Consider the following 26,929-nt stretch of genomic DNA (forward strand, 5'->3'; position numbering starts at 1 on the left):
GCCTGGACTTTGCATACGACTGGACAAAGAATGTGAAAAAAAATGAACTATGTGTAAATTTGAAAGTGAGTAAAATTAATACAAGAAACAGACAAACATGTTAAAATAATTGTACTGTCTACCATAAATTAGATTAGAATGAGAATCATAGGAAGCAACTTGTGTCAGGTTTTAAATATTTTATTGATAAATCTCGGTTTAGAGATATTGCATATCAAAGGCCTGAATTCAGTCCCATATAAAGTGTCCACAAGATCATCAGCCAGACATTCTTCCACACTCATTCTACCGTCTCACACAAACAAATGTAAATGTGCTTCATCACCTTTTTCCTCTTAAGATTTTCCAACTAAAGCAGAAAACCCAGGTATTTACAATGTGCGAGCGATTATAATACTGAACTTCCCAGCACAATTAGTGTCTGACGCTTAGGTTAACTCTCAGTGCAGGTAAACATAACAACAGACGATAACTGTGCCACAAGAGTTTGAACTACTCCATTTACGCAAAAGTGATTGTTGGAGTCATTATTATCAGCTGTGAATAAGATAAATTCTAATAGCTAAAGGGAACTCATCCACAGAGTAACAGAGACTGCATTGCCAGTGCTTCAAGAGGTTCGCAGAGAAGAACACCTGCTTGGGTCAATAGTGCATAGTTCTCACTACACATCACGGTGCTAAATCACAACATCGTGTGCTTCAATTGCTCTTTGTAGTCTTTACATTCTTGCAGTCTTTCACTCGTCATAGCACCTCCTCACTGTAGAACAAGAAAGTCTCTCAGGTTCTTCAGTAGCTAAGAGGGAAAAGGTCTCTGAAGTCTAATGTTTAGCCTCTGAATTGAAGAGAACTCAACCAGAAAAGAGCGCAGGTTGAGAGGAAGTGTGAGAAAGTATTAAAAACAGCGTTAGCTCTATGTAACAGCAAGACAGTAAAAGGGGAGGTCTGGAGATCCAAGGTGGTATTAGGCTGCTTGGCGTGATGAGGGAGGTTCTTGGGGGGGGGGTGTTATTGGGGTGTCGCTGCGCTGGGAGAGTTTTTAACAAGTGTCCTTAGCTCCCCTTCCCGCCTCTCTCTCCTGAAACTCGCGTAGCTCCTGTTTGTACCATTCTGGAGCCTCTGGACCTGACTTCCCTGAAGGCTCGTGGTCATAACCGTACGCAACCGTCAGTTCTTCGTCTTTTTGAACCGCTCGGATTGTCCGAATGCATTTTATCGGCCCGAAGCGAGGATGGACAAACCTTAAGACGAAAGAGGAAAGACGAGATGTTATGACACAAACTTTGTGTGTTTGGCTAACATGATGTGAATAGATTTGAATAAATGGACACAGGATAAAATGGGATAAATTATAGCCTACTAAATTCACCTGACTCTGCATGACTGGCTAGTTGTCACTCCACAGCAGAGTTAGATTTTTGAGAAGGGTCTGGCTGCAGACATGCAATCTCAGCCTGACATGCACCGCCAGCCTATTGATGACCTCTCTCGTGAGCACTCTGCCACGACAGTGTTTCTGTCGTTTTTATGAGTAAAAACAGCGAACCACGTACTGCCGGGCAACAAGAGTTACACTGAATGTATATTAATGTTGTCATACTGGTAATAAAATACTCAAAATAAAACCTACCACGACGATAAGACATGAATGTCGGGTTTATTCACAGAAAAAACAAAAAGGCTATGGCTGGAATTCATGAAAGCCAGGCTGCTGACGATTAGAACCGGATATCAAAAACTGTAATATTAATTAAAATAGAACTTATTAAGGATTCTAGGAGTTTGTGACAATGTACAGTCAACGTAGTAGCGATTACTTTTGCTGTCTTGTCAATGTTGTCATAACCTCCTAGAAAGTTGTCAGACAACGTTGTCATAACTTTCTGAGGAATTACATTTCAACATTGTGACAATGTAGAGAGCACCAAGCAGACAACGCTGTGTGCACCAAAACAGCGTGGTCCAATGTAACTGTGTTTGCAGGGCCGTTAGGAATAAAACCTGATGGTTTTGCTGTATTGACTTGATGGTTGCCATTAGAGGCCATTAGCAAACAATCAAATATATGTGGAATCAGTCCCAGAAGAGCTGATTAAACAATCAGAATCCTTTACACTGTGATATCAACCCATCAGGAAAACACGGAATACCATTATCGACTGCTGAAAACCACCAGGAACCAACAGACACTTTTAATGGGTTCTATGTTTTTTTTCAACAGGGAGGTGCATTAAATCTAATTCTCTAGCCGCGTTATGGACGGAAAATGGATAAAGTGATGATATCGCTAAGCAGAAGCAGCCAATGGCCATTGTGGCAGAGTGCATGTGCACATGACGTCACTGGGGCTGAGAGTGCATCTGGCTGAGAGTGCATGTCTGCAGCCAGACTCTATTGAGTTTTTAGGTAAATAAAATAATCCTCCTTTGCAGTAAAATAAAGCTCTGCTGATCGTTCAACACAGTTTTAACAATAAATGGTCTTACATGCTGGAGTTAATGTATAACTGCTAATTCACCCTTTAACCCTGAAGGTTGGTCCACAGACTGCTGGTTACCATAGCAATGCAGATCAGAATCTTGCCTAGCTCGTAGGTAACGACAAGGCAAAGAGAAAGATTTCAGACGAACATTGATAATTTGATGAATGGACTTATTTGCATTTTTAATCACTCAGCTGGTTTCCTGATATGTTTAATCTGCAATGAGAACACACTAAAAAGTCACAAAGCTGAAGTCAGTTTCCTGTTTGCCAGTTTCTCAGCAGGCACGATTTGAGGTGGAACAGGAAAATTCAAACGAAAAGCTGACTTCAGCCTCGTATCTAACGTTGAGAGACATTTTACAAGAAACTATTCTTCTTTTGGAAAAGTTTCCTGGTGGAGATGTGAGAAAAGCAGCTTTAGCTGAGCTAAAACTCAAAGCAGAGCAAAGTAAATCTGCTAAATTTTTTTGCCTATAGTAGGACATTAGCACATAATGAGACATATTTAGAAGCCATGATGGTAAAATGGACATAAAATGTTGTGGCTCCCAAGGTGTTTTGATTTTTGCTAAAAGAACAAAATGGCTCTTAACATTGGGGTTGCCGACCCCAGGGCTATTGCCTATCACAGGCTTTTTTTAATGTTTGCACACATGACTGGTTCATGGCACTTCTTCACCAGCCACATTCAGAAAGAACATCAGTGCCGGGGGTCCTTCGACCATCTATCAGGCCAAATGTATTAAGTGATCTGTAAGGTGATCTGATGCTTGGCTTCCACACTCACGGGTCATATTTGCAGTTGGGGGTGAAGGAGTGATTGGCCTTGTGTCCAAGCGATGCACAGTAATTTTCTGTGAGGTTGAATGGTTCAGGAACATCGATCACTATGTCCTCATCCAATGAAATGGTGTTTCCATTCACAGACCAATCACGACTATCCACCTGTCAATTCAAACCAGAGTCTATTATTGTTGTTGTTGCCAAGAACTTTCACTCCATTCTTACATGTTTATAAATTCCAATACAAAAAGACTCTTCATGTATCATAAGTCAGTGAGGATGTAGAGGCTTTCATCCAAAGCATCTCAAGCATCTCAATTCTTCTGAGGCATGTTTAAAGCTTATTTGATCTACCACAATGTCTAACTAAACAACCACAGGTCTAGTCAAAGTAAGAACCGTCAAATCTGACTAGAAACTAGATTTTTTTTCTCTTGGGGAGAGTCTTAAAAGATACCATGCTTTTAGTCCAGGACTTTACTACCACAGTGGTATCAGAGTTAGGAAGGGGCACTGTGTAACACGATAATGACATTGTTCCTTTCAATTACATCCCATTTCAAAAGTACAGAATCAATGTTTTTCATATTCTTAGCACACTGTGGATATCATCAGCACTTAAAAACCACTTATCAAATGTGTATTTGAGAGTATAATTAGTCCTTTTAATTTATTTATGTATTTTGTGCAGCACATTGTGTGAAATGTTTAATACAAGTAACTGGATTCATAGTTTCTGATAGTATTTTCAAAATGTGGTGCTACTTTGTCTGGTCTAACTTATCAGATGTCAGAAAAAATAAATATTGTGACACACTGTGTATCATAAAAACTTCCTGAAGTATCGGGTTACATTTTGCCATATCACCCAGCTCTACAATAAATTATTTTTAAATGACTGGGGCAGCTGTATTAACACTGAGAAAAAAGTTAGAATAAAATACATATTCAGAATGAATCATATTTCAATAGTGATGATCAAATCTTGAGATAACTTACAAACATTGCTGGAAATATCAAATTAGAATAAACTTAACACTTATACTACAATTGTTCTCCTAAGATAAAATAATAATAATAATAATAATAATAATAATAATAACCACATAATGACTTCTTGTTATTTACAAAATGGTGATAAAAGTATCTAAAAAAAACCTTTTGGTGTCTAGTTAGTAATACTGAAATAAACACTGTACAAGTGAAATAAAATAGCAAAAAGTATTAACATTACAAAGTAATTCAGTGTCATTTTTTCACTACTGTGTCAGTGCTGTACTGTGTGTACTTTCTGGTGTAATGACACAGCAAAGTCATTTTTAATCAATTAATCAGCCATTTCTGATTTTAAATATTTAAATATATTACATTAACAAATGCAGCATTTATATAAAAATCTAAACATGCTGAGATGATTTTAAAAAGACATTTGATTTTGCTTTTCATATATGTTATGATGCAGGCCACTTATGCTTATTACGAACTTTTTAAGAAGAACAAATGTTTCTTTAAGATGCTACAATTACTAAAATGACACTACACTAAAGCTGATATTCTGGCAAAATCAAAAGAGAATAGTTTTTGATAGCTACAAGAAATAGAATATGTTCAGTTAAACCTCATTATTCCCATTTTTTGAAAACTGTTTTGAAAGTTTGAATTGTTGTTGAGCAGACATAAAAACTATTCACACAAATACAAAAAAAACACACCTCCGAGTGAGTGATGCGCACTCCGTTGTAAAAGGCCATCACTGTGTCTGCGTCAGAGTCGGTTTTGGCGAACAGCCCCTCTCCTGCTCCAGAAATCAGCGACTGTCCCACATACACACTGATAGAAACACACAGGTGACATGTTCAGTCAGTCGTGCACTTCTGCTCACTTACAGTACAAATATCCAGCACACACACATACACACAAATACTAGCGCAGTAATTACAACCTTATGAACCCTATTACAAAAAAACATTAATAAGCCCCACCATAAGAAAAATAGCTTTCAACAAATAAAATTAAAATGACAGTGTAATTCTTGTTTTCTCGCTCTATTTATGCATCAAACAAGCTAATTCCACTGAATTCACTAGCATCTACCATCAACATTAGTGTTTGTTAGACCACCTATTTAAGACTCTAGAGTAAGTAATGAATATATGAGGTTGCAGGTTGTGAAGCATCCATTTGGAAACAACTGCCATGTATGAGGTGCATCACGAATAACAAGGAGACAAATACAAATCATGTCTGTCTGTATCTGCTTAAATGTATCTTCTCTGAATTTAGTCATAGCCAGTTTCCTGGTTTTGATTATTATTAAGGTTGTCCTGTCTTTAAGAAATTTAAAGTAAAGCATTTTGAGTGGAGGAAAGTCCTATGTGTGCTTCTTGTAGGCTGGAGCTTGTTTTGGATGTGTTTTGTGTCGGATGTTTTATTTTATTTCACATTTTATTCATCTATTTTCAGAATCTGGATCAGCCAATCATGTTTGTCTTTATCATTTGTGTTTGAGGCAGTGTTGGGAGCTTAGCAGACTGTAGTTTGCAGAATTCAGATTTTTAAAACTAAAGTCCTGTTGAACTGAAAATAACCAGCAGTGGCTCAATTTCCACCAGTTTGGCTCCCAACAACACTGACTTCTTCAACACCTTGACTTAAAATACCTCCCTGAATCCCTGGACTTGCATTTCTTTGAGCTAAGAAACAACAAGGTTTGATATCTAGAACAATGCCCTGCTAAGTGCTTGATGTGTTGCTTAGCGACCTGGCGCCCCGTCGTCAGTTAAAACCATGGCTAATTGTTTTCTTTTTGACCCGCGGCCACAGTCAGCACAATTGAGGACAGCACTCACCTCCAACACTGCTAAGCGGCGCTTTTGTGGTGCGAGGGCGAGTACAACTGTCTTCCAGACCCAGAAATAAACTGACAAGGGTTACAAGCACTTCCTGAATTTAAATGATTTGACTGATCTGTTTAAAATGTTATACCAACCGCTGGCTCTCATAAGGGTCCGGCAGCATTTTGTGACCAGCGATACAGGACGAAGTGGATTTGTCATAGGAGTATACAGGACCTGAGAGAGAGAGAGAGAAACAGAAATCAGTAAGAGGTGCTTTTTTAAAAGGCATAGTTAGATGGTTTAAAGCAAAGCTATAAATAAAGGAACAGCGAAAAATCAAACCAAATCAAGACACGTTTTGTGTCTAAAGTTTGCTTTTTTTAGTTTTGCACTTCAGCTTTGAGGCTAATGTAGCTAACAAGTAAGGGAAGCTTATACTCCACCAATTAGCATTATGTTAATTGAAAGCCTGTATCATCACACTTGCCAGGCACAACACAGTTGTATGCAAAAGTTTGAAAAGCCCCAGGCAAATTAACACATCCTCTACAGAGAACAAACCTAAACATGGCATTTTATGCTAATTTTCATGCACAGTTTTACTAAAACTTCAGTGCAAAACTGAAGAAGTAAACTTCCAACACTGAACTCTTACCAAATGTGGTCAAATACATTTGAGGTAAGGGAGAAACAGTGTAAATTTACTTTTTTTGCCAAACTATTCTTTTTAAAAACAGTCAATTTCTCTGCAGATATACACCTATGTGCCAAAGGTCATGGGACAGGAATTAGTATCATGTAGGACCCCTTCCAGCCCGGCGGAGTGCAGCAACTCCACATGGCATTGATTCCACAAGTGGACGAAAGATGTCTGGAGGAATGCTGAGCCATGCCGTCTGGATAGCCACCCACAGCTCCATGGTATTTGTAGGTGCAGGTCAGGATCTTGGGTGGGAATGGACCTCTCCACCACATCCCAGAAATGTTTGATTGAGCTGTCAGGCGAACGTGCAGGCCACACCAACTCTCCAGAATGCTCCTTGAACCAATTCTGGACAACTTGGGCCCGACTGCATTATTTTGCTGGAATATCCCATCATTGTGTCGGTACATGAAGTCCATGAAGTGCTGCAAATGGTCACCAAGCAGCGAAACAGAGTGGTTACCAGTCAATTACGTGTTTAGGCGGACCAGTCAACCCAAGCCATGCCAAGAGAAAACACCCAACACCAGTATGGAACCACTGCTAGCCTGCACAGTGCCTCGTTATTATGCCTTGTATAGGGGGCCATGGCTTCATGTGGTCTGCGCCACACACAAACCCTACCATTAGCCTGAAAAAAGGGGTACCGTGACTCATCAGACCATGTCATATGTTGCCAGTCCTCTAGGGTCCAGTTAACAACCTCACAAGCCTCTCAAGAGTTGCTTGTCTGTTCGCACGGACAATTTTAGCCAGTCACGATCATTAAGCACCCATGGGTGGCCACTGTGCTGTCCACTGCAGGTGGTAATGTCTTCTATGACATATTAGCGGTACACACGTGACACTGTGGATCAAGTAACACTGAAATGCCCACACCTTCGGAAATGGAATGTCCCATCCGTCAGGCGCCCACTATCATGCCTCGTTTGAACTCTGATAATTCACGTCGCCTTGCCATGAGCCAGTGGCCAGTGTTTAACTTCACTCACTAGATAACACCTCAAAGCTTATGCAGGTGTGGGTGTTCCCACACCGTCCCCTGAGGTAACGGTACTTCATAATCAATTTACATACTGCTATCCCGTGACTTTTGGCACATCAGTGTATCTTACATCTGTTTTGACTAACATACATTTAACACAATATAATAACATAGAAAAAAAGATACATAGAAACTTGGGGTTGTGTAGAGTCTTGAAAGTGGGACAGCCATGCTGGACTGAATATTTTCAGGCTGAGAGATGAGAGTTGAGGGCAGTCTGGAGTTACTGACTGTCTGGATCGACACTGAAGTGAGGTCGGCCGTTCTCCTGGTTGGTCAGGGTGGCCAGTCGAGCCTCGATCAGCTCTCCATCCACAAAGCTGCCATACAGAGCCGTTTGTCCGTCAGGGTAAACGTAAGCCACTGCCTTGCCCGTCATCTCTCCATCTTCATTCACTTCCCCCACCACACAGCCTCGGTCCTATAGAGAATAAGAGAATTACTAATTATTATTGCTTATTAATAGCCCATAACATGAAAACAAAAAACATCTTTCTGAATTTATTTGGTGTGGTGCTGGGTTCTGGATGGATCAATCCATGTGACATTACTGAAGGCCTCCAGACTGACCATCTCAGAATTGCTTTTGTTATAGTGTCCAATGGTTGGTGCAAAATTTTAAGCTCATCATTTATGAGATAGAGGTTTTAGAGACTGGGTGTGGCCTTAGATGAGCGCGGCGGAAAAAGGTACAAACTAGGACTGTGCAATATGACTATTACAATAATGATACACATTATATATATATATATATATATATCTCATTGCTGTGATAAATCACATCAAAATTTGCCACACAATGCTTTAAGCATATCATAGATATCATCAGTAGCCTTAAAGGACTGACCAATTTAAGTCTCATTATAAATTAAGTATAATTGGTCCTGTTTAATTCGATTATGTGTGGTGCAATATGTAAAATGTTGAATATAAATGATTTGCACTGTTTTTAATAGTATTTCTTAAATGTGGCACTACTGAATCTATTTTTGTCTGTTCTAAGCCTCTAAGGTTATAAAGCTCAGAAAAACAAAATATTGTGACATATTGTGTATTGTGTAAATATAATATTATAAACATATTAAGTGTATAAAATTAAATATTATATTATATTTTCAACATATCGACCATCCATAGTGCAAACTTTGGTAATTCACTACTTTTCACTATCAATGCTTGTCGCAGGGATTATTTTCTGGTTTAAGGTGTGTTTTACTACGAAAACTAGAAAATGTAGAGATGCTTGTTTCATATCTATTGCACGTTAAGCCGGCCATTCTAACTGGCTATTTGTCCATTGAGAAACAAACATTTACCAGTGGTCACTCGCTTTGCACACAACTATGAATATTTTAGAGCAAGATGGACTAAAAAAATGTTAGTGAATTTCATGTCATCACATCTTTAAAAGTTATTCAATTTATTTGAGATTTCTTTAAAGAATTTAGTGGCTCCTAAATGAGACATCCTTGTGTGTTTTTGGATGTGCACACCACTTTGTTCCCTGCTGGTGTGTTTTTCTTGTAGCTCTGTTTTAAAAGTTGCCTGCCCCAGTATCTACAAAGACATCTGTTTGTGATTAGTTGTTTTCTTGTCAGTCTGGCTCTTTCCTGTCTAAGTAGGCAGTTCTTGGTCATGTCAAGCAACAAAACTCCTCAGACACTCTAACATCTTGCTCTCGTGAATTTTATGGCTTGTGAAAAATACAGAAATAGTGCAACTTTGACCCCCTATATCTTCATACTGAATCACATTAGGTGAATGAAGATACAAGCCCCAAATCTGGCAAACTATCAGGAACAATTGCATTATTTTCCATATTAGGGTAATCTGAGATGGTCAGTCAATTTTACTGAATTCAGGACATCTGATGTGCTTTTCCCAGATCCTCAGGACCAGCGGTCACCAACACCCCTTAAGGAGATCTACTTTTCTGCAGAACCTGCATCTTATATGCTGCCCCCACCCCATACCTACACTAACGCATCTGATCCAGCCAATTAAGGACCTCTGAAGAAGTTAATTTGAAGGGTTTGGACTACTTTTCACAGGAAGGTAGATCTCCATGACCAGTGTTACTGACCACTGCTCTGGACAAAATCCATACATGTGTATATAACTTTCACCTGAAACAAAAGCTCTACTAAACCCGCATGAGGACACAAAGAAACGTACCGGGTAGTAGACCCAGCAGATACCACACCGAATGTTGTCCTTGTACTGGCCCTTGAAGACCAGACGACCATCCGTGTCAAACTCCTGAGCAGGCCCGTTAAGTTCTCCATCCACATATGTCCCGTGCAGCGCTCCACCATCCTCATACGTATACAGACCCTGTCCCTGGAGGGCGTCATCCACATAGAAACCCTCGAGCGTACTGAAAAGACAAACAGACCAGATGAAGATTAAGTTTTAATTTGCACCCCCACAGAAGGCCAGAAGGACAGTCCATCAGGAAGAAGATACTTTATCATATGCATGCCTTTGGCTACACCTTTAAAAATGGTTCTTTAAGGGTTCCTAGGCAAAAGTCATGGTTCTTTATAGAATTGTGACCCCATTTGAATGCATAAATTGCTTTCTGCATGGTTAAATGGTTCTTCTCTATGTTGGGAAACCTTCTGTACATTGTTATTTAACGAATCCTTTTAAAAAATGGTTCTATAAAGCAGCAAAATGGGTTCTGATACTTTTGTGTACAACCTTTTTTGTACTATATAGAACCATTTTTGCTAAGAGTGAACATGAGGAACCGCATTAAAGATCTCAAAGAACATCTGTTAACATAAAATCAAGTATTGGATGTGGAAATGGATTCTCCAATGGCCATCAATGGTCAGAGACACAGTGCAACTGCTTGTAAGGAGTACTGATAACAAGGAAAGAAAGATTTGTTTGACCAGATTGGCCACATCACCTATGACTCACACCAAGCCAATTACAGCTACGATGTCCACTGACAGCATGCTTGCATGTGTAAGACACTGACTCATCTAAACATGATTCATAATCATGTCTGAGAAGCCAGGGCAGTCACGTCTTTGATTATCGTTAAAAATAAAACAAACATGTGGGAAATTATCAGTGCATATCATTGTCTTGTACCTGCCGTCAAAAAAGAAGAATTTGCCTTTTCCGTTCTTTTCACCGTGGACAAAGTGCCCCTCAAAACGGTCACTGGAGGAGTATGTGACGGTGCAGAAACCGTGGGGTAGTCCGTCATCATCCAGTGGGCCTGTGGAGTTCGGACATGGTCAGTCACAATAGACAACAAGCCCACACACACACTCACACTCACATATACAGCATACAGGTCAAATCTGACTACTGAAAATATCATAGTAACAGTAATGTCCACTGTTACATCTCCTAAACTGCTAGGAACGGTCACGTAACATTGCCTCCATACATGAATAATGTGATTGAGAGCCTGTGCAACGGTCATCCTATAATCCACTTATTCTCAAGACCTGCTCCGTATTACCTTCTCTACATTTTAAGACTGACCAGAACAATACGACAATAGCAAAACCTCATTACATTCACTGGTTCACTAGTGTTAGCTAGGAGTTTAACGGTCACAAGAAAGCACTAATATGAACAATAGTGAGGCACACTGGCAGATTCACTTGAACTGTCCACAAGTCAAACCACTAATGGGTTTAAAGGCACTTTAAAAGCTGGTTGGGTGTGATTCCACGACTGAGGTGCCACTTGTGTCTCACTGACATATTCATGGTGAAGGTAAAAGCCATTTTAAACTCATAGATAAAGTGTCCATCAAAACAACCCATGTGCATGTCTCAGATAAATAACTTAAAACATTAATAAAACATCTCTACAGCATTTCCTGGCTGACACAGTCCACCACAACTACACTTACCTTGCAATAAATGATTCAAATATTTTTTAAATTGATTATTTTTGCATGAACGTGTCAATCCATTTAACATCTCATGCTCAAAACATCATTTTCGTCAGTCATGCAATAAAGATTATGAGAAATGTACATTCATTCACCCAACGCTGCCACCTGAACACATTCACCACTATGAAATATTTGGAATATTCCACAAGGCAGGAGGAATTTGCAACTTTCTAAATTTCCAGAAGATCACTGGAATAAAGAAAAAAAGTTATTATTCTTTATCTTTTTTAATGATACTGTGATGTTGATTAACAAGATTATTTTCAAAGTTCGACCCTGTTATCCAAATTACACACTGTTACAGATTACAGACTGACCACATTACAAACTGAATACAATTCTAATTTATATTTAGAACTGTTTTAATGTCCTTATGCCATCAGCATCCAAAACCTTTACTCATTTAGGTCAACAAAGACAACTTGATGAAGAACATGAGAGATATTGTTTCTGAGATGGGTTAACACATTTAGCACATTCAGATTCAAAGCAGATTCATAAATCCATAGATCATAGATTCACTGCTGAAACATAGATTTTTAGGGTTACAAAGGCTGACAAGGGCAGAAAAGGGCTTCTATTCGGCTGCTTCTTGTGCGAATTTTCCCGTTCCACCTTAAATGGTGCAAGCAGTTACATTCTGGAGCCTCGGGCCTGAGGTGCCAGAATGTAACTGCTGCACCATTTAAGGTGGAACGGGAGAATTCGCACAAAAGGTGGTGAATGAGAAGCCCATTTCAGCCCCGTGCCTGGAAAGCCCTTGCTGGACGCCGCGGTGAACTACAACTCGGTGTTTCGGGGGCTTCCACGAGGACAAGGCCCCAGAGGAACACGCTCAGACACACAGCGAACGGACAGCATTCAAAAGTTGGCATGACACCCCGCCTATAAATAGGAGCACTGAAAGTGTGGAAACATCTTCACTTCCGTTCTCCTTTATGTTTTGCGAATAGTGATCAGCAGGTCGTACCTTCCACTACCTCCTCCACATTGTCGTCATCGCTGTCCATGGTGCCGGTCAGTTATTTTACCGTTTTTATCTATTTTCTATCTGCGAGACCGAGGCAGCGCTCTGACTTGCGGTCCTGTTTGCTTGGTCATACCAAACAACTTGGGTGAGACAGCACGGCACACGGTGTTCGCTTTTTTCCTCACCCGTATTCCGACAAAGCCCCGCCCCTCCTGCGCTGCGACTGGCTACTAATCCGCTAATACTAATTGGCTAAAAAAACAGCCAATCACAGCTCAAGAAGGGTGGAGCTTTATTGTTCTGGACCAATCGTAGCACACGAAGGTGGGTTTGTCGGAATATGAGTGGGGCGAAAAAAAAAGCATAGCTGGCGATCTGACGTCACCCGCACAGCACGTTGACCGGGCGTTTGAGTAACCCGGATGTTGTATAGCTCCTGTGATCTACAAATCATGCACAGTAGTTCATTTGCGGAAGTTATACTGTAGAAATCAGCGATTCTCAAAAAAACTTGAAAACTTTCGACTTTTTAATTATATTAAATTATATACTCCTGATTTTAAAAGCTTTGGAGAGTAATAGCTCATATTTCTCAGTAATTTTAGCAGTTCTTCACCGTTAATATGTAATATTGGGGAGCGTGAGTGAAAATACATGCATGCAAAGTGTATTTTGAACGTTTTATTGTTATCAAATGTACTAATGAATGCATTTTGTAATGAAACAGTGTATTTGGATTTTTTATTTATTTTTAACTTTATTTTTATTTATTTATGTTTTTTTTCAAGTGGGAAGTCTACAAGCTGCACGCCTGGATGTGGGAGGAGCTTCGCATTGCTCCGTAACTTGTCCAGTTGTGTAATGCTGACCTGTTGAAAAGACATTTTCAGTCAGAGTGAGAGATTTCTGGGAGACATATCAGCACTAAAATGACCACCACAGAACAGCCCATTCTCCTAGCAGCCGTGTCACTGTTGTCAGCTCTTCATTTGGGTGAGTGAGCCTCATTTAGTTATTATAGATTGGAGACAGACACGTTTGGGGAAACACAGAAGTTCTTTCTTATTACAGACATCATGTACAATTTATTGTAGATTTCATGCAAGTGTTATGAAGCCCTAACTCAACCCTACACCCTTAAATAGATGGTTCTTCAAGGGTTTTTAGTAAAGCAAATGGTTCTGTTTAGAACAAGTGTACCTCATATTTGATACGAGAAAGCAGGACAAGCAGCTTCTGTACAAAGGTTTTATGGTTTTATGCCTGCAGGGTTTCAGGCAAGGCGTGTCGGCTGGTCCAGGATGAAGTATAAAATCAAGCCCCCTGCAGTGAATGGACCACCAGAATTTGAGAGGACCTTTCGGGCACAGTAAGTCAAAACTATCCAGTTGTTTTGCCTTGCTAGAAAAACCAGCATAGACAAGCGTAGCTGGTCACCAGCAAAGCCAGCAAAACCAGCTGACCAATGGCTGTTTGGTTTTTGTCTAAAATGATTATAAATGCCATTTGTGTGGACAGCCTTTCTTTCTCATAGCAAGATGGGCTGCATAAAAAACAGATCTTTCTCCTTTTCTAGCCAGAATGGAGTGGAGTTTTATCCAGTGTTCCTAGTGGTGTTGTGGACATCTGGGCTCTTCTGTAATGAAGGTGTGTCTCATCAACGACTACATATCAGTGACTAAGTAAAGTTGTGCCATATTGGAAAGCTTGTTGCATCAGACTAGCTTTGGAAACACAATCCTTGGGTGAAATACTAGAAATCCTATATGCTTATTTTTTCATTTCGAAATGTTTCATGAGAAAATTGACTTAATATTCATAAAATAATATATTTTTTGTGCTGTATGTGAAAACACAGTTGCAACGAACAATAAATGTTACCACAACTGTGAAGTGTTAACAAATGTTGGTGTGCACACAGGGTTATAGGGTGATTACAATATTATATGGGTGTAATGATACACCGATTTTCCTGATTTGGTGTGATTTTCAATTCTGAAGTCAGGATTGACACCACAATATTGCTCCTGTACTCTACTTGTAATACAGTCTTGCTTCTGTAGGTCACTTATAGTAATGTCTTGCTTCTGTAATTTACCTGTACTACGGTCTTGCTTCTCTAATATGGAAGCATATCAATATCAAATTTAAATGAAAAAGATTATGCAATAGGCAAAATGGCAATATTATCTGAAATTTGAATTAAAATATCCCACTCATACATGCAAGTTTGGGCTCAAAATGAAAATGAAAATTCAATAATTCCACTTGAATTTGCCATTTGATATACTACTCTTGATATTTCCCAAATTGGATTAATATGTTTCACGTGATTATGAAATAATGGTGCCACAATGATATTTCAAACTCACTACCATCCTAGAAAGATGGCCAAATTCAAATATTAGCGGGGAAACAAAGCCTTTCCGCTTTGCTATAACATATTCTCACCTCATTCCGTGGAAAAATGCCTTTGAAAATGCATTTGACCCAAATCCAGATATCCATCAAATATCCATCAACTGGAATCTGTATGATGGGCCTCCCCACTACTCTGGCTATAAAGTCTTTTAGCAACCACTCTCATTTCAAATGAAATTAGCTGAAATTAAATAAAAAATTTTTTTATTTGAAATAAAAATAAATGTTACTTTGGCCTTACATTCTTATTACGTTACAATATTAGACTTAAGATATGAGGCCAGATGTAGGATCATCATCTGTGACTTGACCCCTTTCATTTTAGGCAGAATTCATCATATCATACTTAAAAAGACACATTTCTTGTTTTCGTCCACAAAATGTATTGATTTCTCATTTTTGATTATGTCACTGAGCACCAGCAGGTGGGAGAAATAATATTAACCAATAATATCATGTCACCTCCTCCACCCATCATCCAGAGAAAATGCCAAGCTAGCTCAGAGACCCTCCTTGATACACTCAGAAATATGTGACATTAACGAAGGAAAACTGCACTTTTAGCTTCATAAAATTCATACCTATTATCTTAGACCTGTTATGCTCTGAGATATTCATCCACTTGTGTCTTTCCTCAGCTCTAGCTGCTCTAGGGGGGCTTGTATATGTTGTAGCCAGAGAGATGTATTTCACCGGCTACGCAAAGTCTGCCGATGGACGGTAAGTACAAGATGAACAAGATGAATATACGTGGTTTAAACCCCATGTGTCAAACAGAAGACCCGCAGGCCAAATCAGGCCGGCCACACAATCCTATCTGCCCCCAAAAGTGTTTTAATTTTCTACTAATATTAGCCTGTTTCAGAATGTGCTGCACTACAGTCCCCAGGATGCACTGCAACGTAATGTGCTCCAACTCTCCTACCCCAACAACGGTCTATGGGACAGCAGGTCAAATTAATTCTACTCTTGTCATATCACTGAAATACATTTCAGCTGCAGTTCAACCAAAATAAACACTTAACATCAGCTCAGCAGCTGAGCAGCTCAGCCCAAGTCTTAATGAACTTTGCTTAATGAACTAGACACCTGGCATGAGGATGTAGAAATAGGTAGATTTAAAAGGTTGAGCACCTGGGGACATTTAAATTTTGAATACTTCCAAGTGTCCATGTAATATTTCAAGATCTGCTACAAGGGTCTGTATTTTACAGTTGAAGTTTTTGCGTATTTTGAATAAACAATGGCCAGTTCGGGTTACAGCACAACATTAATTAATGAAATAAATGAAATAAAAACATTTTTTTCTCTGGCCCACAGATTGATGAGATTGTTTTTATTTAGCCCTTTTACTGGTTGAGTTTGACACCCCTGGTTTAAACTATGAATGCCTGATTTTGAGCGAATGTCAGAGCACAATTTGTTGGCGTTCAAATAAGAGTGTCAACTGATGCTAAAATGTGTTAACCTTCAAATATCAGTCAGTTATAATCATTTCTACATATGTGTGTTTAATAATCTGGGGGTGTAATAAGACTATGCAATTGTGAAAGTGTCCTGTTGCAAATAAGCTGTTATTTTGACAAATCACTCAAAATCTCATAAAAATAAACCATTATTTCGACATAATTGAAAGCTCCTTCACAGAAAGTTATTATTTGAAATGGTGCCTGATGTCTGAGACAATGTTTTGCGGTAGTTTTGAGGCAGCATTTTTGGCCTGAAATGTATTTTGTTAAGATATTAGTGGCAAATAGGTATAAGCAGGGAGTTTAAGGCAAAATAATACCCAATAAAATATTTTTTTTTTCAGATTGACCTTTGTTATACTATTATCAACACCATATATGACAACAGCTCAGAAGACACACCACTGAATCTGAATCTCAGTCCTTTATTAGTTTCCATTAAAAGTACATTCTGATTTAATGTTTTTGTTTGCTTACAATTGAGAAGAGGCAGTTTATCTGCACATCTGCAGAATATTTTACGATTATATTTTTATGATTACATAATTAAGAGGATCTGGAGGTTAGTCTGTCTATTTTTCTGTAACTGTTATAGCTTATGGTTGCCCATTTTTATGTCATCGCTGTAATAACATAACCTTCAATGGAATATTTACAGGAGAAGGACATTTTTAACTTCAATGAACGTTACTGTAAAACACACCTGCACATCCAGCAATAGTTTCTCTCTCAGCCCTGCATTTGCTCTGTTTCTTTCCAGGTTGCCAGGGTTTTACTTGATACTATGTGTCCTCCTCACTCTGGCTGTGACGGCTGCAATTGGCATCATTCCCTCATTCCTGGATAAATACCTCAGCATCAAAATTCTCTCCAGAGCTTTATGACTTTTTTTAGTCATTATGAACTGACTTAATCTTTACTACAATAGACCTGTCACAAACATGGGACTATAACTAATGATTAACTGCCATATAAATAACTGTGATTAAGGATAAATATTTGTTGGGCTTATTGTATGATTACTATTATAAGCAGAAGCTTAAAGTGCCCTAATTGTTTGATTAGCTATCTTGCTACCTTGTTGTTGATACTTAGTAGCTCCCAACCAATGATAAAAATGCTGAAATAAACAAACGTTACTCACCGACACCCTCTAAAGGTTTTATTAACAAACACCACATAAACAGACGTTACTCACCGACGCCCTCTAAAGGTGTTATTAACAAACACCACATAAACAGACGTTACTCACCGACGCCCTCTAAAGGTTTTATTAACAAACACCACATAAACAGACGTTACTCACCGACACCCTCTAAAGGTTTTATTAACAAACACCACGTAAACAGACGTTACTCACCGACGCCCTCTAAAGGTGTTATTAACAAACACCACATAAACAAACGTTTCTCACCGGCGCCCTCTAAATGTGTTATTAACAAACACCACATAAACAAACGTTACGCACGACACCCTCAAAAGGTGTTATTAACAAACACCACATAAACAGACATTACTCACCGACGCCCTCTAAAGGTGTTATTAACAAACACCACATAAACAAACGTTACTCACCGGCGCCCTCTAAAGGTGTTATTAACAAACACCTCATAAACAAACGTAACGCACGACACCCTCAAAAGGTGTTATTAACAAACACCACATAAACAGACATTACTCACCGACGCCCTCTAAAGGTGTTATTAACAAACACCACATAAACAAACGTTACTCACCGGCGCCCTCTAAAGGTGTTATTAACAAACACCACATAAACAAACGTTACGCACGACACCCTCAAAAGGTGTTATTAACAAACACCACATAAACAGACATTACTCACCGACACCCTCTAAAGGTGTTATTAACAAACATCAAATAAACAACCATTATTCACTGTTGCCCTCTAAAGGTTTTATTAATGAGCACCACATTAAAGAAAACGCTACTCATCGGCGCCCTCTAAAGGTGGTATTAATAAATTTAAAATAAACAAATGTTACTCACTGCTGCCCTCTAAAGTTTTAACAACAATCAAATAAACAAACATTACTCACTGCCGATTTCTGAAGGCGTTATTAACAAACATCAAATAAACAAATGTTACTCACCGCTGCCCTCTATAGATGTTTCATGAGATCCATTATGTCTCTCAATAAATGCATTTTCTGCTTTCTTATATTTCGATGTATTTGCCTTAACCCACCTGACGAAAACAGACCCAATTCATATTCAGATTGTTGTAACGTAAACACAATTGTGAAAGCTCATAACTGTGAAAAAGTAATTGCGATTAGGCGATAATGTAGTAATTGTGACATGCCAAAGAATTTTAATATTGCTGATATGTTTGGATTTTTAATGGAAGCCTTGCTAGGTACAACACTATGGTTCACACAGTCAATATATTTTACATTTTTTTATTTTTAAACAGTACATCATTTTCTACTCACAGACCCTGGATTCCACCATGAGCTCACATAAGAAAGACTCTGACTTGACAATCAATAAAAATCTAAACTAACTATTTACATATTGAATTTTGTTATTTTTTGCTGGCTCTTGTATTTAATGATGGGTTCATGCATTTGTGAAGGGAAACGTGCTGCTAAACCTGCCTTTAGAAAACTTTACCATCCTGAAATCCACAACTGTGAAGTATTAACAAATGTTGGTGTGCACACAGGGTTATAGGGTGATTTTCCTGATTTGGTGTGATTTTCAATTCTGAAGTCAGGATTGACACCACAATATTGCTCCTGTACTCTACTTGTAATACAGTCTTGCTTCTGTAGGTCACTTATAGTAATGTCTTGCTTCTGTAATTTACCTGTACTACGGTCTTGCTTCTCTAATATGGAAGCATATCAATATCAAATTTAAATAAAAAAGATAATGGAATATGCAAAATGGCAATATTATCTAAAATTTGAATTAAAATATCCAACTCATACATGCAAGTTTGGGCTCAAAATGAAAATGAAAATTCAATAATTCCACTTGTATTTGCCATTTGATATACTACTCTTAAAATTTCCCAAATTAGATTAATATGTTTCACGTGATTATGAAATAATGGTGCCACAATGATATTTCAAACTCACTACCATCCTAGAAAAATGGCCAAATTCAAATGTTAGTGGGGAAACAAAGCCTTTCTGCTTTGCTATAACATATTCTCACCTCATTCCGTGGAAAAATGCCTTTGAAAATGCATTTGACCCAAATCCAGATATCCATCAGATATCCATCAACTGGAATCTGTATGATGGGCCTCCCCACTACTCTGGCTATAAAGTCTTTTAGTAACCACTCTCATTTCAAATGAAATTAGCTGAAATTAAACTTCTTATTCTAATTTTCCATTACACTTAAACAGTGTTTCTGTAACATCCGGACGCATTTAGGCACCAGAGTGTAACTGCTGCGCTGTCTAAGGTGGACCGAAAAAGTGGACCATGTTCTCAGATAAAGCCTTGGGATACTTTGGAGCCTGTTCTGATGGAATGATTGGCAGGCTGGGAAGTCCATGAAAATGAAAATGCAAGCAGGTCAAATGCATTTTCAAAAGCATTTTGGCACAGATTGAGCGCAGTAGGTGACAATATGTTATTGCAAAGCAGAGAGGCGCTGTTTCCCATTTACATTTGGATTTTTATCATCTTTCGCGCGTGGTGGTGTATTTGATAATTAAATTTCAAATGCATTGTTACTGAGCACAAATGCATATTAGGTGAAAAGCATTTTAATTATACTTTTGATATTATTATTACACAAACACGTGATTTATATAAAGCTACTCGTGAAGCATCCAAATTTCTGTGCAAAAGAAATATCAATAGTAGTATTCAAAATGGCAATTGAATGAAATTCAATTGATTTTTCATTTTGAGCCCAAACTCAAAATTAGGATTACATTGCCATTTTGCATATTGATTTAATTTTGATACTGATATGCTTTTACACTCTAGACTTAAACTTCGTCTAAACCTAGTTATAAAAACTTAATAAATGCAGTAATAATAATGTAATAATGTGGTTAATTTAACTCCTGTTGTCAGGATTACAGCCTGCTGGCTGTACTTTAATTTTTCCACACCGTTATTCCTTTCTTGTGCTATGATTGGCTAGTAGCCCTCTACCCTGCGCTATGATTGGTGGACGTACTTACGTGTATGAACTAGTAGCAAATCCGAAGGAAGGAGGGCGGGTCTTGTCTGAGTAGAGGTGTGGAAAAAACGCTACAACGAAAGGCTGATCATCAGAAATAAACATAAAGAATTTATCATTTATTCTCCTTATAAGGTCGGTATGCATCTATTACTTTTGAATTCGAGTCAGTGATGAAGTTTTGTCTCAGTTTGAACAGCGAAACTGACGAGATGCTGAACAAAAAGCCCGTTTGTTTATGAATGTCAGCTGTTTGTCAGTCTGTTTTTAGCTACCGTTAGCATGGCTTAGCTTAGCTTGGGTCAGCTAGCGTTGGCTCGCAAACTGGCGCTGATTCGTTTAGTTTCGCTGTCTATTAACGAGAGATTCTCCTGAGGTTAGACTTTATCTAAAATTGTCTAATTATTGTTCACCAATCCTATGGTCTGGCTTTGAGTCACGAAGCTGAAGTCAGCTTCCCATTTCCCAGCGTCTTGTTCGAATTTTCCCGTTCCACCTTAAGAGGTGCACAGTTACATTCAGACAGTAACTGCTGCACCATTTAAGGTGGAACGGGAATATTCGAACAAGAAGCTGGCGAATAAATAACCAACTTCAGCCTCGATGGTAAGACATGAATCAGTAGAAACACCAGCTAATACATTTTTACCCTGCGTGTTTTGGTTCACGTCCCTCATATTTAGGTTCACGGGTGGCTAAATCTATTGAGCGTCTTAAAGGGGAATTCCAAAATTCCTGTATAATGGATGGGATAAGATGTTGATAAAGTCATTCAGGGTGGTTTGGTATGAAATGCTCTGTTCTAGAGGAACTTACCGAGTTAGAATTGTTCACAGTGGTGGTGATGGGGACCAGACATCCATTTCTTAAAGCGCCCTCACAGAGTCAGGTCTAAAGCGTATGGACAGGCCTGAGACACTGTTTTTACCATAGTCCTGAGAGGGTTTTCTAAAAGCCAGTCACACTGCATGCAGGGCGTGGTAAGGCAAAAAGTAGTGCCCAAGGATTTTTTTTTCAGATTTACCACTACTTTACCATCCTCAGCGTTACGTACAAATTTCAGAAGACACTTGTAGGTTCACTGGTGGTTTTGGATAGTAACTACAATGGCTATATTTATGTTGTAGACATTGCAACCCCTGATTTCTTTCACCACCACTGTAAAGAAATCTGAGTAAGTTTTTTTGCATTTAACCATCACATCAAACCATTCTGAATTAAGTTTCAACCACTAAATTATGCTGAAATTTTGAAAAATCAGTGGAATGCCCCTTTACCATTTTGCCAAAAACCATGACTATTAGTATGTGCCCTACATCTAAAGTTCAAAATATTATGATTTGTAATTACACTGTGTCCAAAAGTATTCAGACACCCCTTTTAATTAATGAATTCAGCTACTTAAATGTGCACTCGTTGTGGATAAAGGTGCTCAGTTGTGCACACAGCTTGTAAAACCTTCATAGAAAGCATTGCTGATAGATTGGGATACTTTGGAGCCGAAGATCACCATGCCCAGTGACCTTAGCAGCAGCTAGAGGGGTATAAAGCCACCCAGCCTTGGGCTGTGCAGCAGAGGAACTGTGGTTCCTGGAGTGATGGAGCTCCATCCAGTACCTTTGGGATGAGTTGGAGTGAACTGATCATTCAACATCAGTACCAGACCTCACTAATGCTTCTGTGGTCGAATGCAGTTAAATCCTCACAGCAATGCTTTTGGGGGGCATTATCCCTAATTATGCTCCCTTAATACCCTTGATTTCAGAAGAAACTTTAGTTGAGTAGGTGTCTGCATGTGTCCCTTGTTTCCTTGTCCTGCTCCTGTAGTTCCCCTGACCTGCACTCTTAGGTCAGGTTTCTTGGATGGGAATTAAGCATAGTAAGGAACTACACAGAGTTTTGAATGGAGATTTTCCTTTGAAAAGAGAACGTAGTCCATGACTAGGCTTAATCCCTGTCTAAGAAAGTGGTTCATGGTCTTATTCTCACTCGAATGTACCTGATACAGTTTGTCAGCTTATTACCAGAATTTTTAGGAGGTAAAATCATAGAGAAGGTCATAGAGAGGGGAAACACTAAAATATGCTGTACTGGGGGACTAAAACCAGGAATGTGAAACACTGCTTTAAAGAGAACCCTGCTTTGATTTTGTCTTTCAGTGCACCTGAGTCGCAGCCCTGCATTCCAAAAAGGAAGACGATTATTTCACCATGAACTCCGACGTGGATGGTAAGAGCGCCAGTTAGGTTGTTTTAAGTAGGTTGTGGAACCTAGTTGAAGAACTAGGTGGTCCATAGAAAGCCCACTGTATTTCACAAAATTCCTGGCTTTTACAGGCGAGATAGTAAAAAATGAAGAAGTTCTCATAGATGTGCTGTATTTCAGGTGACATGGAAAATCAGGTTGAGCTGGAGGAGAAGACAAGGCTCATAAACCAGGTCCTGGAGCTGCAGAACACTCTTGAGGGTAAAAAAGACACGAGAAATATCAAAATTGTAAAGTTCATGTCCGCAGTTTAAGGCCTTGCTTTGCTTCAGCTCCGTTTGAAGGCTGGAATTTGTAAAACATCTCAAATGTTCAGCTGATGCCTATAAGGTGTACCCTGTTCTCGCTTTTTCAGACCTCTCTGCACGGGTGGACGCCGTGAAAGAGGAGAACCTGAAGCTTAAGTCAGAAAACCAGGTTCTGGGTCAGTACATAGAGAACCTCATGTCCGCGTCCAGCGTGTTTCAAACCACTGACTCCAAAAGCAAGCGGAAGTAAGGGAGAACCCCCCTCTTCCCCTCCTATGTAGAGTCAGAAACCCTCTGCCATCTCAGCACAGTTAACTTTATTTGTCCTTTTTAGTTTTACCCACATGCAGCTAAAATGGCTAATGTTTACATTTGCTTGGTGTGTGTTTCTGTCATATGAATCCCAATTTTACTTTATAGGTTTATTTTAATGCTGCTTAACATAGCATATCGTGCTGCAAATGTCTCTTAACGTAAGGGATCTTTTAATTTAAGAAGCTGTTCCATCCAGTTCCACCACAGGGGCAGCTTTTGAGGATCATATTTTTTGTTTATTTATATGTTTTATCATAGTTATTTGCCTTATGTTAGGGCAGAGTATTAAGAGAAACAACAAGAACTAATTTCAGATAACTAAATGAACTCCATGAACCTGTGTTTTATTTTGTGTTAGTGTTTTTGTAATTTATTTTGAGCTGTTTTACCTTTGTAAAATGGGAACACAACTGTGATGTGGCCTTTAAAACTGTCTGCTGCTGTACTGCCTGTCTGTCAACATATATTACAAGTAACCTGATCAATTAGGTAACAGTGATTCAGGTCACTCTGTTCAGGGAATGAAATTTGTGACTCTTTCCTGGTGCTTTTCACAGCAGACTTTTCGAGGTCTACATCAGAGTTGTGTGCGCTCCTTCAACCCCTGAGCAGTATTTAACGTTTGTGTAGCATTTTACTATTGTTTAGTATCTTTTAGTGCCTGTTTTAATAAATATGTTTTTGATTTGCCTTTGATCGAGTCCTCGCAATGATAATCCCTGTATGTGTGTCGAGCCTTTTGAGTCTTCATTCAGTCCCCTCATCTCACCTGGGTACCTCCAATACAGGGCTTACAGTGCTTGCAAACAGTCGCATGCAAAAGTTTGGGCACCTCTGGTCGAATGACGTTTTGTTGATTTTCTAAGTGAAATTAAGTGAACGCATCCTCTACAGAGAACACACTTCTGCACATGTATATGCAGTTATTCTTTATTTGCTGAGTTTTAACTATTAGGATAAAAAATAAACATAAAATGTGACCTGTGCAAAAGTTATGGCACATTTTATATGTTATGTTTTCCAGTATGTTCAATTAAAATAAGTGAAAATATTGCACTAAAATGAGCGGATAAATGCCATATTTAAGTAGAGGGTCCCAGTAGAGGATGTGTTCACTATTCACTAAGAAAAAACAATGTAATTTGCCAGGAGGTTCAAATTTTGCATGACTCAACAGATGTGTGCACTGCACAGCTTGGCATTTTCAGTGATCCATTGCATCCAACTCAGCTCTAAATTAGCTGATGAATCAGCTAGTGCTGGGAAAACTTGCATCAAGGCTGCTTATCTCTGTTCCTGAAGGTCCACCATCTTACAGAATATATTAGGGTTGACTCAATCAAATCTGCAGCTGAACCAGGCATGTTTTAATGGATTGGTATTGGCTATATTAAGTATGATATAACACACATTTTCCTCAGCTTGCAGCAGTGAGGAATGTTTTAAGAAGATACAGCCATTCAGAGTGGTGTGAAATAATGCACTGTAGAGAAACCCACCAACTCAGATTTTCTTTACAGTGGTGGTGATAGAAACCAGGCGTCTCTGAAAGCTCCCTCACAAAAGTTATTACATGAGATGGTTATGAATTACTCTGTTTGATGCCTGAAACATTATTTATGTATATATATTATCATTTTTGAGGTAAGATTTTGGCCTAAAACATTTTTAAAATTACATGCAATGTGAAGATATACGTGCTGGGCAAAATAAGAACTTCCATAAGAACTACCACTACACCAGTATCAATATTACATTTAAAAACTCAAAAGGCAGGTTCACTGGCTGTTTGGATAAATAGTTAGCATTAAATGACTAAATTTGCATTGTAGACATGCCAACCCCTGGTTCCTATCACCATTATTATAATGAAAAAAGAGCTGGCAGGTTTCTCTGCAGTGTACCATTTCACACCAAACCACTCTGAATGACTTTGTTCACCACTTATATCTTAATAATTGAATTATGCAGAATTGTTTTTTAAAAAAACTTGCGAAACTCTTTAACAAAGCAGTTTAACATGAAAAAAATAGTCAAAAAAAACGAAACATTCATTTGTATGGAATTGCACACAGGCTACTAAAGTCTTCTAAAAATTAAGTGCATTTGCCTGTAGTTTTGATTGACAGCCTAACATATTTGCATATATTTGCATATTTTAGCTGGCTTGTTTTTTTACATTGAAGTACCACTGTCTGTATTATCTAGTATCTATGTACTTACATCTTACATCAATACAAAATAATGATTAGGGCACCTCTAGAATTTATTATTAACACCTTGGACATCTGAATATTAGAGGTATACTGAATTATACGTGTTATTTTGATTGTCCCCTTTAGATGCTGACAAATTAACAAACTACCTACACTGCAAAAAATGGTATTTTGTCAAGTGAAATGATATTAAATTTAGTCAGTATATCTTAACATTTCCCACTTTTAGATGGTTGTGCACTTTGTTATATTACCTAGTTCATTTCCAGACATTTTTACTTGTTTTAGGTCGTTTTATTGACCTATAAGTAAAATTTTAATTTCATTTTACTTGATAAATTACTTAAAACGAATAAAAATGTGTAGAAATAAGCTAAATAATCCTAAATTAAGCTTACAACAATCTCAAGAGGAAAATATTAGATTTCTTAACTATATTTAAGATCATTTTACTTGGCATGCTACAGTGGACCATCAAAAAAATGATATTACTGAATTATAGTAGCGGATATCACTCTGGCGCTAACCTGTGCAGTGCTGTGGGCCTCCGGGAGTTTAAGTCATTTGGTTTAGAACTTCATGAAACACCCTGGAGGAGTGAGGCCGTGTATTTGCCTCTATCAACTCATTACAAGAGTGAGGAACTGAATTGGCCACAGTAGAGATTTATAGATGCACCCTTCCCGCTCCCTCCCTCACCTCCACCTCAGTGTTTCACACTAAACCTCCACTTCCATCTCCGTCTCGCTCTTCCACAGGACTTCCAAAGGTGCTCGGAAGGAGAAATAAGACCACTTGGTATCTGCAGCTCTTGGCTGTGAAGTAAGCTGTTATCATAGAACCAGTTGCATGTAGTGTTACAGAATAACAACAACAAAGGCTTAACATTATGACAGGGACACTTTCACAATGTCTCAAATGACTGGTGGACTGTTTGCATTTGCAAATGAACTGCAGGTGTTTCAAGTGTCCTGGAAACAAATGGAGAATTATGATTGGCAGCTGCAGTCACCAAGTTCAAGGCAAGCCAAGCCAACATCAAGCAAACCATTTACTGTTAATTTACAAATATA

The 26,929-nt window shown here is 38.6% G+C and overlaps 3 protein-coding genes across 4 annotated transcripts; 2 read left to right on the forward strand and 1 right to left on the reverse strand.

Moving 5' to 3' along the window:
* Positions 1-164: 164 nt before the first annotated feature.
* setd7 (SET domain containing 7, histone lysine methyltransferase) lies at positions 165-12,912 on the reverse strand. 2 transcript variants are annotated; one of them, XM_036568750.1, is made up of 8 exons: positions 12,753-12,912; positions 10,960-11,089; positions 10,030-10,231; positions 8,086-8,275; positions 6,259-6,340; positions 4,982-5,099; positions 3,274-3,431; positions 165-1,243 (listed from the first exon to the last, which is right to left on the reverse strand). In XM_036568750.1, the coding sequence occupies exons 1-8, from the start codon at positions 12,790-12,792 to the stop codon at positions 1,042-1,044; spliced, it is 1,122 nt and encodes a 373-aa protein (XP_036424643.1). In that variant the 5' UTR covers positions 12,793-12,912; the 3' UTR covers positions 165-1,041. The 2 variants fall into 2 exon arrangements, 1 of the variants encoding a protein (XP_036424643.1); XR_005007160.1 differs by lacking the exons at positions 165-1,243; positions 3,274-3,431 and having other exon boundaries at positions 7,981-8,275.
* Positions 12,913-13,586: 674 nt separating this feature from the next.
* mgst2 (microsomal glutathione S-transferase 2) lies at positions 13,587-17,789 on the forward strand. Its single transcript, XM_036568752.1, has 5 exons — positions 13,587-13,745; positions 14,022-14,121; positions 14,329-14,399; positions 15,812-15,893; positions 17,403-17,789. The coding sequence occupies exons 1-5, from the start codon at positions 13,682-13,684 to the stop codon at positions 17,524-17,526; spliced, it is 441 nt and encodes a 146-aa protein (XP_036424645.1). The 5' UTR covers positions 13,587-13,681; the 3' UTR covers positions 17,527-17,789.
* Positions 17,790-20,827: 3,038 nt separating this feature from the next.
* On the forward strand, positions 20,828-24,336 carry scocb (short coiled-coil protein b). The gene is made up of 4 exons (XM_036568753.1): positions 20,828-20,947; positions 22,972-23,041; positions 23,198-23,278; positions 23,433-24,336. The coding sequence occupies exons 2-4, from the start codon at positions 23,023-23,025 to the stop codon at positions 23,573-23,575; spliced, it is 243 nt and encodes an 80-aa protein (XP_036424646.1). The 5' UTR covers positions 20,828-20,947; positions 22,972-23,022; the 3' UTR covers positions 23,576-24,336.
* The last annotated feature ends 2,593 nt before the right edge of the window (positions 24,337-26,929 follow it).

The sequence above is a fragment of the Colossoma macropomum genome, unplaced genomic scaffold, assembly GCF_904425465.1.
Source record: "Colossoma macropomum unplaced genomic scaffold, Colossoma_macropomum, whole genome shotgun sequence".
In the NCBI taxonomy this organism is placed as follows: domain Eukaryota; kingdom Metazoa; phylum Chordata; class Actinopteri; order Characiformes; family Serrasalmidae; genus Colossoma; species Colossoma macropomum.

Coding starts and splice junctions, on each gene's coding strand:
- setd7 (XM_036568750.1), bottom strand. CDS start 12,792: ATGGACAGCGATGACGACAATGTGGAGGAGGTAGTGGAAG. Junction 5,100..6,258: donor GACCCTTATGAGAGCCAGCG/GTTGGTATAACA, acceptor TGTTTCTATCAG/TGTGTATGTGGGACAGTCGC. Junction 3,432..4,981: donor TGCGCATCACTCACTCGGAG/GTGTGTTTTTTT, acceptor TTGAATTGACAG/GTGGATAGTCGTGATTGGTC.
- mgst2 (XM_036568752.1), top strand. CDS start 13,682: ATGACCACCACAGAACAGCCCATTCTCCTAGCAGCCGTGTCACTGTTG. Junction 13,746..14,021: donor GTTGTCAGCTCTTCATTTGG/GTGAGTGAGCCT, acceptor TTATGCCTGCAG/GGTTTCAGGCAAGGCGTGTC. Junction 15,894..17,402: donor GCAAAGTCTGCCGATGGACG/GTAAGTACAAGA, acceptor GTTTCTTTCCAG/GTTGCCAGGGTTTTACTTGA.
- scocb (XM_036568753.1), top strand. Junction 23,279..23,432: donor GCTGCAGAACACTCTTGAGG/GTAAAAAAGACA, acceptor TCGCTTTTTCAG/ACCTCTCTGCACGGGTGGAC.